Below are 13,618 nucleotides of genomic sequence, written 5' to 3' on the forward strand. Positions count from 1 at the left end.
TATATGAAAGATGCATAGTCTCCCGAAGCAACAGAAAGAAAATACAGATAATGAATGGAAGGCTAAGTAGATAGATGGTAGCCAGAAAGGCAGACAAATACACACACCCAAGGAAAGACCAATGGTGTACATTTGTGAAACTTGAATTGTTACAAATAATAAAATACTATTTCTTCTGTGTGTTTAATGTACTGAACCTCATAAATGAATACTGCGCTACCACACAGATGACAGTCAGATGTCCAGGAAGCCACGCAGGGAATCTAGAAAAGTAAAACAGCTGGAATAGGCCCCCAGGACAAATGAAATACTTCTGAGGCCTGATTTAGCTGGTGGATGACCATTTATAGCCTCTTTATCAATGAAGCCTGTCTTCATCTTGTTTTTCCAGTACAAATAATAGATTTCTATTGACTCATCTTATTTATACCCAATTATGGATATAGTTTTTTTGTCTATGAGACATGTTATATATGCAGAATGCCCCAGTTATGATTGGTCTAATTTATTTTGTGCCCAGAGCAAATAGAGAGGAATTACCCATGATGATAACTTCATATATTCAAGTATCTGTATTAGATACTGTTGAGTTCCTCCATGTAGTGAAGCTCTGTAAGTATGAGCAATGTCCTGAACAGAATATCCAAATTTGCCTTTCCTTTTTAAACATTTTTATATGATCAAAATTGATTTTTTTCTTTCCCATTAGCCTCAGGATTATAATTTTATACTAATATTTATTTTAGGCATTTATTTAGAATAGTAGAGGGGAATATGTTATTTCATATTTCAAAAAGAGAAAAACTATTCAAACTTGGCCCTGGAAAATCATAGCTTCTCTTTACTACTTAATATCCTATTCTTGATATTTATTTGGAATATTATACATTCTTTTGTTATTTTGCTTTGACAGTACAATGTCTGAACTTTCTACTGTAAGTATGAATGCATTCCAGAACTGAAGTAGCTTTATTTCATACCCTGATCTATTTCTTACAGGCAGCAATATGGGTATCCACTTGGCATTACAAGGGAATGTCAATAGACAATAGTATTTCCTGAGACCTCTCGATCTCACTTCCATTGCACCCACACTGAACCTCCCATGGCAGAGTTTTCTGTTTCCTGCTGTGATCTGAATGCATTCCCTCCTTAGGCATATTTCGGTGGTGAAGCTCGTTGCGATGCTGAGGCTGGACAGGGAGATGATTATGATCCCAGAGAGCTCATTTGCGGTGCCTGTTCTGATGTGTCCAGGGCTCAGGTGGGCAGAACATTTTATTAGAAAGGACAGTTTAGAAATGTTAAGCTTCTATGTTTTTAAAATAATAATATAACGAATATGATGGGGATAGTATAGTACATTTTTTTTCCCCAGTGCTTTCTGATGTTTGTAGGGCAGTGTATAATTTTCCAGATCATTTTGTATATATTATTTCTTTTGGATGGTATTTGCATTTTATAATTTTGTCTCCCATAAGATAATCACCATATTTCAACAAGTAATAAATTTACTTACTTCATTTTCTTAAACCTGCAGTCACACTTTTAGGTTTTTCCGTCTTCAGTGAAATCTTAATAATACATCTATGAGATTGAGAGATAGAAGAAATATTATTAATTTTTCAATTTGGCTGACCAAGAAACATTCACAAGGAAATTAAATGGCTAGCTTATTAAATAATATTGGTTATTATGGAGCTGGGATTTAATTTTGGGGCTTCGTCCAAACCTTTTGGGCCAAGCCACACATTTATTCAATATTTTAATGTGTGTATCATCAGTTTTTCAGTCAGTTTTGAGAGCTGTGTGTACTCTCAAAATATGAATCACTGAGTTAAGTGTATGGTTTTCTTAGGTATCGTTGAAATAGACTTGCCATAATCTTGTATTTATTTTCTTTTGCTGTAGATGTGTCCGAAACATGGCACAGACTTTTTGGAATATAAATGTCGCTACTGCTGTTCAGTGGCAGTCTTTTTCTGTTTTGGAACAACACATTTTTGTAATGCTTGTCATGATGATTTTCAGAGAATGACCAGCATTCCTAAGGAAGAACTACCACACTGTCCTGCAGGTATGCTTTTAATATTCATAAATATGGCTATAATGTATATGGTATCTCGTTTTGTTTAATGATCACATGAGAACACTTTGTTTCAAGTGGCAGAGACCCAGTTCAAACTATACTAAAGAAACAAAGGGAATTCCTCGGCCCTTGTAAGCGTCTGACTTTCTGAGTGGAGTAAAAAGTAAGATGACCATCATGAACGAGGGACTCAAAGCTGTAAGAAGCAATTGTGTGGGGACTGAGAAGGAAGTCAGCTAAGGATTAGTAGAAGGATAGCTGCTCAGCACTAAAGGGCCCTGAGAAGTTTGAAATTATAAATTGATAATAGAACCATTTAAAAGGATTTCGTGATTTTTTTTTTTTTTTTGGTCACACATCTGCCTTTATTGTGAGCAGCTATGATATTTTTTAAGAAGCCTGGAACCAGCACCATAAAATGGACAAGTGATTTGATCTAGAATGGCTGGGAATGGGCAGCATAGTGAGCATCAGAAAGCCAAGGGAATTAAAGAAGCCACTGAGAATACAGGAGAGATGATTGTCTATGGAGGTCAGGCTGAGAAAAAGTGAATATGAAACCAAAAAGAGACAAAATTGGAAGAGGTCAGGAGGCTGGTGATCACAGTGGGGTGGCATACCAGGCTTAACAGAAGTGAGAAGAGTGGAAGGAGAGGTAAATGTGACCACAGAAGAGACAGATCTGAAACGAGTGGAAATACATGCAAGAGCACATACACCACAGTGTACAACGTTGTTAAAGCTGGGAAACACACAGTCTCATCCATTGCTTACCAGAGTGCAAATGGCAGAACCCTGTGGTGCCTCTCAAAATTGCCAATATACCTACCCTTCAACAATCCCACTTCCGGGGATATACCCACATATGTGAGAAAAATAAAAAAGAGCAGATATGAAGGTTATCCATTGCATAATTGTTTATAATAATACAAGTTTGTAAACAATGCAAGTATCCAGTAAGAGGTTGGTTAAACACTCAGTACTACACACTATTAAAAAGGAAGGTGACTGAGGATGGAGTTTCTGTGTACTAATATGGAAAGATCTATAGCAGACACTGTTAAATGAAAAATCAAGCTACTGAACAGTGTGTGTAGTATGCCACCTTTTGTAAGAAAGGGGGAAATGAGAATATATACTCATATGCATTTAAAAAAACCACTGGGGAGATTGACAAGAAACTAATAAAACTGATTAACTATTGGGGAAAACAGGGAAAAATGGGATAAAAATGGGGGGAAGGTGACTTCTTTTTGTATGTAATTTTTTTTAACATTTTGATTTTTAAACCGTGTAAAGTATATTATCTATTCAAAAACAAGGATACTAAGATACATAGGGTTTTTTTTAAGTACGGCTACTCTTTTCTATTTGCTCATCTCAAGTAAAATTTGTTATACTATTCTTCCTCCACTTCCTTTACAGTAGAAGTACTTTAGGACTTTTCAAGAAGCTTTAAAGAAGCAAGATGAGAATAACGTGAGGCTAGAGTGTTTAGGAAAATGGCCAGAATAGAGGCGTGAGCCAGGACGAGCAGGAGGAGGGTGGTGAGCTGGAGGCCAGCGAAGGAAGGGAGCGAAAAGGGGGCGGTGTTGTATGGATGAGGACAAGAGTCCAGATTAAGAAGTTGAAGGAGATAATCCTTCTGGCCTGGGATAGGGACCCTATCCCTTCCTGCTGCATGTATGTGGTACGTTGAATTTTTTATAGTGAATGTTTTTGTTTTTGTGGTTAGAAGAAAATAATTTTTTAATTTTATATTTGCATAACTACAGTCACATTATTTCTCTAAGTAACTTACAGGTGATTAATATTTACATTAGGTTTGTATGTGTTGTGTGTTTTAATTATATTTTTTTGCCTCCTTCAAAATTTATACAGGTCCCAAAGGCAAACAATTAGAAGGAACTGAATGTCCTCTCCATGTTGTGCATCCACCCACTGGAGAAGAGTTTGCCCTGGGTTGTGGAGTGTGCAGAAATGCTCACACTTTTTAGAACACTCAGATTCCTTTGTCTACAGAGAGAAAAGATACCTTCATCCCCCCAGGCAGATGTGGTGAAGTTTAAACTCTGCTCAGGATAAAGATGGGACCATTTTTACATCCATGAAAATGAACCATTCACAGTGCAAGAAGGATGCCAAATACCATGTACATAATTCTTGCTATGGAAAGTTTCCCTATTATTTCAGTTTATCTTCTTTTGAACCAAGACATGAAACTTGTGAGGTGTTTGCATGTGGCCATTATCGTCATTGGCCTGTGAAGCATTGGACATTTATAGATAATTGATATCAAAGAATTGCCATGCCCATGGACTAAGAATGATGCTGGCTTTCAAGCAAAAGAGAAAAATTATCATTGTTTATTGTATACTGCCTTTTTGTAATCCTGTACAATTGCATCACGGGTGGGGATAAAAAGAGGAATATTCTGGTTTATTTCCTAGACTGTTATTTAAAAAAAAAAAAAATGTGTTAGGACGGCATATAAATGTAATAAGTATCACACTGTATATAAAGATATCAATGTTTGTCCTGTATAAGAATTACTAAATTACAAATGCAGTTTCATTTAAACTTCTAGGTTAAGTTTGAGCCTGAAATTTTAATGAAGTGCAATACTGAGTGTGCCTCATTATCTTGCAGCTGTAAACATATTGGAATGTACATGTCAATAAACCACTGTACATTTTTATACAGTGATAAAGTCTAACAAGTGTGTAAGGTGTTGGCTTGAGAAACAAAATTTAAATACCTAAGGTCTAAAACTCCGTCCAGTTTTCCTTGGAAAGAAATTTACTAACATAGCACAATCATAACCTTCAAAACTGTTTGTTAGGGAAAATAAGAGTAGTAATGAAGTACAATGTTGGAATCTTAACACTGGAGAGATGGATAGATAGATATTCATAAACAGACATATGCGAAAGATAGAAGAAAATATTTAGGAAATTCAACAACCTCCACCTTATTAACCAGCACTTTTTTCAACATGTATAACAATCAACAGAATCACTAGTCTTTTCTTTATCTATTATAGACTGTGTGTTTTAGTGGATGTTTTTTACAGTTAACTCATGAAATTGACGCACTGTTGACTTATGATGAGTCATAAATCAGATTATATTTATTTCATGAGGCAGACTGATCAAAAGTTCTGATCAGTTTTGTTCTAAATTCCCACTGTTGAAAATAGATCATTTGTCAATAACTATTATTATTTTTTTTTCGGTACGCGGGCCTCTCACTGTTGTGGCCTCTCCCGTTGCGGAGCACAGGCTCCGGATGCGCAGGCTCAGCGGCCATGGCTCACGGGCCCAGCCGCTCCACGGCATGTGGGATCTTCCCAGACCGGGGCACGAACCCGTGTCCCCTGCATCGGCAGGTGGACTCTCAACCACTGCACCACCAGGGAAGCCCCAATAACCATTATTTTAATGACTTTGTTAAGCATTTGTGAGAAATTTAAAATAATCTTTGCCTTGAAGGAACTTAAAATATAAAGAAAAGATCTAGCCTGAGCACAGATAACTATTTAGAGAATCTTCTAATAAATTGCATAAAAATGTCCACACCAAATGCTTCAGGGTTTAGGAAAGATGGTTATTAGTGGTTTTTTGTTTTTGTTATTGTTGTTGGGAGGGGGGGTGGTTAGCTAAGAGGCCCCTGAAGCTTTCCCTTGAAAAATAAGTAGCATTTCAAGCGTGGAGATGTAGAGAAAGGCAGGAGGAAAAAGGTATGTGTGTAGAAAATTCTGGAATGTGATAGAACAGTGTGAATAGTCCAACTTTCCTTGTGTTGGAGAGCTTACTGCAAAGACACAAAAAAATCTGAAGATCACAAAGACTGATCTCTTCATGATATAATTTGTGGATCCACTGTATGTACAGGCGCAGGGCCTTCCTGAGCAAGAAAGGACTTTGAAACAGTACAGAGATCCCTCTCCATCTAAATAAGACACATCTAAACCATCACTGAAAAAGTGATGACACTTTTGATGTGATGACATCACATCAAAAAGTGATGACACTGAAAATGATAACACTTTCTTTTAAAATCTCTCAAGAGAAGGACATTATGCAAACTTCCTTCCTTATTATGACAATGCCCCAGAATTACAAGCAATTTTTAACTGCCCAATGGGTTCAAAAGCGAGGAGAGTGATTTCTTGTTACTGAGGGCACTCTGGGTGGTCCCAAGTCAAGCTGAAAGGGTTGCAGGCAGGGCTAGTTCAATTTCAATCTCCAGAATACTTTGGATTTATGATTCAGGAAGAAACAGAAAAGGGTCCTAAAGGCACTCGCTTGTTTATATCCCCCCCCCCGCACCCCCCGAACACACACACATTTTCTGACAAAGGGCTAGCTGGGATTCTCTACCCACGTTCAAAAGAGGTTCCAGAACCTTCAGGGCAACACAGTTGTTTTCTTCAAAACGATCATTCTACCATGAGGATGTTGGGCAACAGGCATCAGGAAGGGATGGTGACACTGCTCCCAGACAACCCCTCAGCCCCAGCTTCTACCTCTCAGCACCTGCTCGCAAAGCTCTGCCTTTCACAGTAATCTCGTAATCTCGTTTCATGCCCAAGCCTGTGGGAGAACACTGAGGGCACAGGTTCAGGATTGGCTTTCAGTGTTTCCCAAAAACACAAAGTAGGTCAGAGACAGAAGCAGTTCGTAGGTTTACCCCAGAAAACCAGATGTGATGAGGCCATTGTGAACATATCTGACTTAAATTCATCGGCCACAGTAATGAAACTAACCTTGAGAATGCCATGCAGATAGGAGGCATCATGGACACTTGAGAAATGTAAGCTGCAGTGTGTAAATGGGAAGGAAAAAGAAAGGGAAACTATGGAGATTGCTTGACAGTCATGAGCCGTCTCAAATTAATACGCTGGTAATAGGGATAAAAGCAAAGTCCTAAAACATCCTCACAATGACTCCAGCTTATCTTCGTTTATGAGGAAGCTATTTTTAGTCATATTCCAAGCATCTCAAAACCAGAAAAGCATTTTATGAATAGATACGTTCTGACAAAGCACAGAAGGCAGATGGCTTTGGCATACTTTTGGCTCAAGCATACCGTGCACAAAGGTTTCAAATGCTGTGCAGGATACCAGGCAGTAAACAGAAAGCAGAATCATGAGAGCAGGTGTTGGGGAATCTGGAAACAAACTCTTTTCCTGTTATAGTTTCAGGCCTGGAAAAAGCCATTTTTCTTAGGCAGTTTTCTGGCCAGTGTGTTTAGGTCTAAAACCTCCATCAGTAAGCATACTTGAAAAATATACACAGTTCACTATTAACTTCTCATATATAACGATTACTTATTCACCTTCTTTTTCAGATTTTTCAGCCCAACATTTCTCCCTGGCCACTTTGTCACTGAATTCCACCAGTACCTAGCCACACGTGTTTCTGACAGATGGAACACCGCCTCTTGTTTTCCTGAAAACTGCCAACAGTACATAAACGGTGCTGAAACAGAAGCCTGGGGACTTGGGTTCAAGCCCTGATTCTGCCTCGGTTTTGGCTGTGTGACCTTGAGTCAGCCACTAATTCCTTTCGGTCACAACTTCTTGGAAATAATAATACCTAATCTAAATCAGTTGAGGAAGCATTTACAAAAGTGCTTTATCCCACGTAAAGCATTATTTGAAAGTGAAGAGTAAAGAAGAGAAGAACATTTATTCAACGCCTCCTCAACAGTTGCCACTGAATTATAAGCATTTTATTTAATCCTCCCAGCAACTCTGTTGCTTCCCCCAAAAGAGCTGCTAGGCAGACAACTGAGTAGGTAAAACAGTTATCAATCTCATTTCAGCAGATGACTTTAATCTCATTTCAGCTGCTTAAAGAAGTTAAAGAACTTGCATTAGATGCCAGCTGATCTAATACAGATTTGGCTGGAAAAAACCTGCGATGTGAATCCAGGTCTTTCTGTGTCTCAAACCCAAGTTCTTCCTACCCCATCATGCTATTACTATTACATTGCCAACTGGTCCTGTGAAAAGAAGTAACTCATGAAACAGAAACTGGACACCGGTAATATGGGCAAGATTGCCAAGGGAACAAGACAGGCTTTGCCTCAAGGACTGTGCAGGGTAGATCCAGAGGGACCCGGCGCCCACCTTCTTCATGGCGGGTGTGAGCAAGGGGTCAGCTGCCAGCCTGCACCTGCCCCACCTAGGGGATCCGCCACAGCATTTGATCCAAAGCCACACTCTTCCCCTGCAGCCCTGGCCAGTGACAGAGCATGGCAGGGTACCAGGGCCTGGCCGTGTCTGCCCAAAGAAGCGCTCCTTTGTGGGCCATCTGTACACCAGGACTCGGGCTAGCCCAGCCAAGAGAAGTTCCTTGGAGCTGTGCTGCAGTCAGAGCCTTTTCCTGCCCGGCACTCCTTCCCCCTGTCCTGGGGTGGATGCCAAACCTGCGTGGCAGTCTGAACGCTCCCTCGCCCACTCCTGCCCCCTCACACCTGGATCTTTCAGAGGCACCACTCCCAACAGATTCCTTGCACTTCTAACTTTATCTTGGCATAGAGGACTTGGCTGAGTGAAACAGGATAATACGTTTTAAATGACTGACTTAACGGCTGCTTCATTTCACAAGCGACATAAGGGAGCTAAGAAAAAAAATGCATAGGCTATAAAAGAAGTACTGGAGGGAGTTACAGTGAAGAAAAATTATGAAACAAAATCAAAGCTGAGGTTAGAGGAGAGTGTCCAGTAAGTGACTGTATAAACTATGGTTACACAGTCTTACATAGTCTCTAGAGAGAAGGGCATCAACTTAGTTAACAAAGCAGGACAAGAAGCATGTTCGGTTAGGACTTACAAGGTCCATTTCCTCAAAAAGAACAAAGCTGGTATTTCAGCCTAGTCTTGCAGGACGGATAAGTTTTGAGAGGCACAAGTGAAAAAGGCATTCCAGGGAGAGAGTGTGGTGAAAACTAAGGTGTTGGTGTGTTCCTCCAAAGTGGAAGTAAGCTGTTTTGCTTCATCAATTCATTTAATAAATAGTTGAGCACGTGTTCTATTTCCACTTGACAGTACATGCTCACAAGGATGGGAACTGTGTTCCCACTTGCTTAGTAACCATGAGTAACACACAGAAGTTGCCTGATAAGTGAACTGTACAAGTTAGTAAATACATGCAGCACTGGGCCAGGTGCTAGGGATGAGACGGCCACAGAACACAAATACGGAACCATGTAAGTAACACAATGTTATTAAGAACTATAATCAAAGTTTTCTAAAAATATGAGAGAGCATTTGTTGAGGGCTTACAGTGGTCAATCTCTGTGTAATGCCTGGGTATGGTAGGCAGAATAACAGCCCCCCAAATATGGCCACATCCTAATCCCCAGCGGGTATAATTATGTCACCTTATATGGTGAAAGGGACTTTGCAGATGTAATTAAGGGTACAGACTTTGAGATGGGGAGATTTTCCTGGATTAACCTGGTGGGCTCGATGGGATCACAAGAGTCCTCACATGGGAAACAGAGGCAAGAAGGTCAAAGTCACGGAAGGAGATGTGGTGACAGAAGCAGAGCTCAGAGATAGAGACTTGAAGACCCTACACTGTTGGCTTTGAAGACGGAGGAAGGGGCCAGGAACCAGGGAATGCAGGCAGCCTCTAGAAGCTGGAAAAGACAAGGAAACATTTTCACGCAGAGCCTCCAGAAGGAATGCAGCTCTGCCATCACCTTGATTGGAGCCCATTTGGACTTCTGACCCCCTGAACTGTGCAATAATAAAGTTGTGTTATTTCAAGCCACTAAGTCTGAGGTAATAAGAAACAAACACAATGGGCTTCACATGCATTATGACATTTTCATCTTCCCACAAACCTATTAACTCTTATTTTCCCTTTGCAGATGGGGCAATTCCAGTCTCACAGAGGTTAAATAACTAGCCCAAGGCTTTGTAAAGACTTGGTATCAAAAGACAAAGTATTTAAGATATCTCAATAATTTTTTAAATTGCTTACATATTGAACTGGTGATATTTTGGATATACTGAGTTAAATAAAATATTTAATATTAAAATTAATTTCACCTATTCCTTTTTAGCTTTTTTAAAATGTGGAGTCTAGAAATTTTAAGTTATATGTATATGGCTTGCATATATTTTTAAATGAACTATCCTGGCCTAGAATCTCCTTCTCAACTGTTTGGATTTTATCACGCATCTTTGGATTTTTTTTTTTGAGAAAGAGACAGGGGCTTTAGGAAGGTAACGCAAGAAGCAGGTTAGGTGGTCTGAAAGACACTGCCCTTGGAGAAGTCTCAGGAAGAGTTGATAAAGGTTCTTGTCACAGGTTCTTAAAACAGACTTCTTTCCTTTGAGGAGTCTACAATCTAGCCCTAGATAGAGTTAAAATTCCAAGAGACAGCCTAAAATGAAGTAGTTTCATTGGGCTAATATGCCTGAGAGGGAGAGGTATGCTGGCGTAACTCAGAGGAGAGAAGTGGGGTTGCTGAGGTAAGACGCCACAGAGGCGTGAGTGTCCTCATATGCGGAGTTGGAGTGGTGATAATAAGAGCAACGTAGCTAACACTCACTGGGCGTTGACTATGTGCCTGCGACTGACGTACGTGCTTCACGTACCGTTAACTCATTCAATTCTAATGGCAACTCTGTGGTAGATATAAAATAATAACATTATTATTATTCCATTTTACAGATGAGGAAACTGAAGCACAAAGAAATGCAGTAACTTGTCCATGCTTGCATATCCAGTAAAGGCAGAACAAGGATCAAAACCTGAGCCCCCGACCCAGGTGCCAGACCTTCTCCATCCCACTCTGGAGCAGCTTCGACTGAGCAGTGGAGACTTACAGCTCTCAAGTTTGCAGGACCCCAGAAAGGCCTGAGGAGATGCAAGTTCCTCCTCTTGTGGGGAAACGCCAAACTGGGGGACCTGAAAGGAAAGAGCTTCAGAGAAAGGAGAGGAATTGGGGAAGGAGAAAAAGAGGTCAAAGAGTGGGAAAGAAACTGTGAGCATCCTCCTTATAAAACCATACATCTACAAGGCCCTTCCCTTGTGTGATTCAAAGGGATGACTACGTTAATGCTAAAGGTTCTGTCCCTCCCCAGCTCAACTGCTCCTCGGAGAGCTACCTGACCTCAGAAGAGAACTCCATGCATCTTTCTCATACAAGATCTGTGTCTGAGCTGCCCACATGGAAGGCAGGAAATCCTGCAAAAAGAGGCAGTCATCAGGCCCACTCATCTTCCTAGAACTCCATCCGAGAGAAGCGTACCCCCAGCCGCCACCCCTGTGTTACTCGGCAGACTCATGCTTGGTTAACGGCAGCTATGGAGAGATGCCACCCCTAGCCTCACTCCCAGACACAGGACACAGCGGGAACAAATTCCATGATCGCCCTTCAGTTAAAAGGAAACATTGAAGAACTAAGGAGGAGACTTTCCAGGTCAAGTTCGCACTGGTAAGGAGTTTTGGTTGCAAGCAAAAGAAAGCAAATGCAGAGTAACTTCAGCAAGCCAGAAAAAAGGCAATCGCTGGGATACCGCCGGGTCTTGAGAACAGGGTAGGACCAGCGCTCGGGCTGTGGTTTCGTCTCTCCTCTAGGTCCTCTCTCTGCATCCATCTTGCTCTCCTTCCTTCTCACTGCAGACCACGCCTCTCTGCTTTCCAGGCCATGTGGTAGAAAGTGACCACCTATAACCCCTGTGTCTGTATGTTCCCAGTCCAAACACCCAAGGAAGGGAATACTCTCTTTCCTTCCGTATTAATTCCAAATTCCCAGCGGGGAGGACTGTCTTAACTTGAATGACGTGTCCATTTCTGGACCAATCAACTATGGATGGGGCCTAGGTTCACGTGCTACAGGAAACCACTACTAAAACCAAGCAGATGGGGAGGGGCTTCTCCCCAAAAGAGCTACTAGGCGACAACTAAGTGTTCACTACAGATTTCAGTCTTGGGCAGTAGTTGAACACAATGACCTTCTAATTATGATTCTATCATCTTACCAAATCCTGGCCTTGTGCTTCCCTTGCCAGTTGGATAGACTGCCTGCCTCTCTTCTCTTTAATTCCATTATTTTCTTCGAGATTCGATTCAAAACTGACCTTGATCAACGAATGAGCTCCGCCCATCTATCCCTATTCTACTCTGCATCTCGTGCCCTCAGCACTCTTGTATACTACCTGATTAGGAACTTATTAATACATCGCTGTACAAGTGTTTTCTGTTTCATTGGTGGATGTTATCCCTTTAGACAGCTATAGAAGGACACAGACCTTGTCCCTTTCCTCCTCTGTTACACCAAGCACCATGTAGACAGTGGAGGAGAAAGGAGGACCACGATAGAGTTCCTTTCTCCTGTTCTATTAACAGATTTCCTGTTTTCTGTGAGGGGGCTCCCCGTTCCTTGTGGGACTTGTGACACTGGTGAATCACAAAAGCACAGGGTTCCTTGTACGATTTGGAGCCTCTGGTCCATAATCAAACTTGCTTATCCCCATTTACCTTTTAGGATTCTCCCTCTCCCGCAACATCTATCTGCCCATCTACTCCCCACGACGGATTTATTTTAGTTGCAACATGGCTCAAATCCGGGACACTACACCATGTAATACAAACAGAAGCCCCATCCTGTCATGTTCTTTCACGCTTCAGAGAAACACTTACCGAGCCAGGAACTGTTCCGGGAGCCTAGGATCTGCAAACAAACCCAACTAAGACTCATGTTTTCATGGTGCTTATTATATCCGAGTTGGGACATTACATAACAGACATACAATATGTAATATGCTAGGAGGTGATAACGTGCTGTGATAAAGGAAAAAGAGGTCAAGGGGGCTCCGGAGTGTTATTGTCACTGTTTTGTCCTGGTTTTATTTTTTGGTTTTGGTAGTACATTGTTGAATTTGATTACCTAATATTTCTTTTTGAATTTTTGCACCTATTTTCAGAAGAGAAATGGGGCTTCGGTTTTCCTTTCTTTTCCATATTTGGTTTGGGAGCGATGATTATACTAGCTTCATAAAATGACCTGGGCAGCTTTTCTTCTTCAACCTTTTTCTCAAACAACTTGTAGAAGAAAGGATTAACTTACTTGGGAGTCTGGTAGGGCTCAGTTATAACTCCCTCCGGGTCTAGGGTTATTTGGGAGGAAAGGGCTTTGCCAATTACATCAATGTTTATTGATCTATTCAAATTCTCTACTTCTTCCTGCCAATTTTGGCATTTTGTATTTTTCTAGGACTTTACTTGTTTTATCTAGGCTTTCAATTTTATTAGCTAATAATTATTTACAACATACTTTTATTGTTTTAAATACCTACGGTGGCTATATTTGTTCCCCCTTCAAAAAATTTTTGTACTTTGTTAATTTGCAACTCTTTTTCCTAATCAATCTGACTAGAGTTGTATCTACTTTATTCACTTTTATTTGAACCAGCTTTTGTTTTTGATAATCTTCTCTATTTTTTTCCCTATTTTGTTGATTCCTGTCCTTGTCTTTATTATTTAATTCTCTTCCAGTTAT

At 40.6% G+C, this 13,618-nt stretch overlaps 2 protein-coding genes across 22 annotated transcripts in view; one reads left to right on the forward strand and one right to left on the reverse strand.

Annotated features, from left to right (window-relative positions):
* Positions 1-4,808, forward strand: part of MYCBP2 (MYC binding protein 2) — a 276,112-nt gene extending 271,304 nt beyond the window's left edge. For all 21 annotated transcript variants that reach the window (XM_089899231.1, XM_089899222.1, XM_089899228.1 and 18 more), the window contains 3 exons: positions 1,157-1,264; positions 1,912-2,077; positions 3,971-4,808. In XM_089899231.1, coding sequence (XP_089755357.1) covers positions 1,157-1,264; positions 1,912-2,077; positions 3,971-4,086 — 390 coding nt within the window. In that variant the 3' untranslated portion in view covers positions 4,087-4,808. The remainder of the gene's footprint in view (positions 1-1,156; positions 1,265-1,911; positions 2,078-3,970) is intronic.
* LOC111176481 (uncharacterized) overlaps positions 1-13,618 on the reverse strand; it is a 35,184-nt gene that overhangs the window by 14,624 nt on the left and 6,942 nt on the right. Inside the window, exon 4 of the mRNA XM_089899287.1 lies at positions 1,520-1,587. The gene's annotated coding sequence lies outside the window, so the exon portion shown is untranslated. The remainder of the gene's footprint in view (positions 1-1,519; positions 1,588-13,618) is intronic.

The sequence above is a fragment of the Delphinapterus leucas genome, chromosome 18 (assembly GCF_059928025.1).
Source record: "Delphinapterus leucas isolate spDelLeu-1000000601 "Yukka" chromosome 18, BTC_Dleu_Yukka2, whole genome shotgun sequence".
Lineage (NCBI taxonomy): Eukaryota > Metazoa > Chordata > Mammalia > Artiodactyla > Monodontidae > Delphinapterus > Delphinapterus leucas.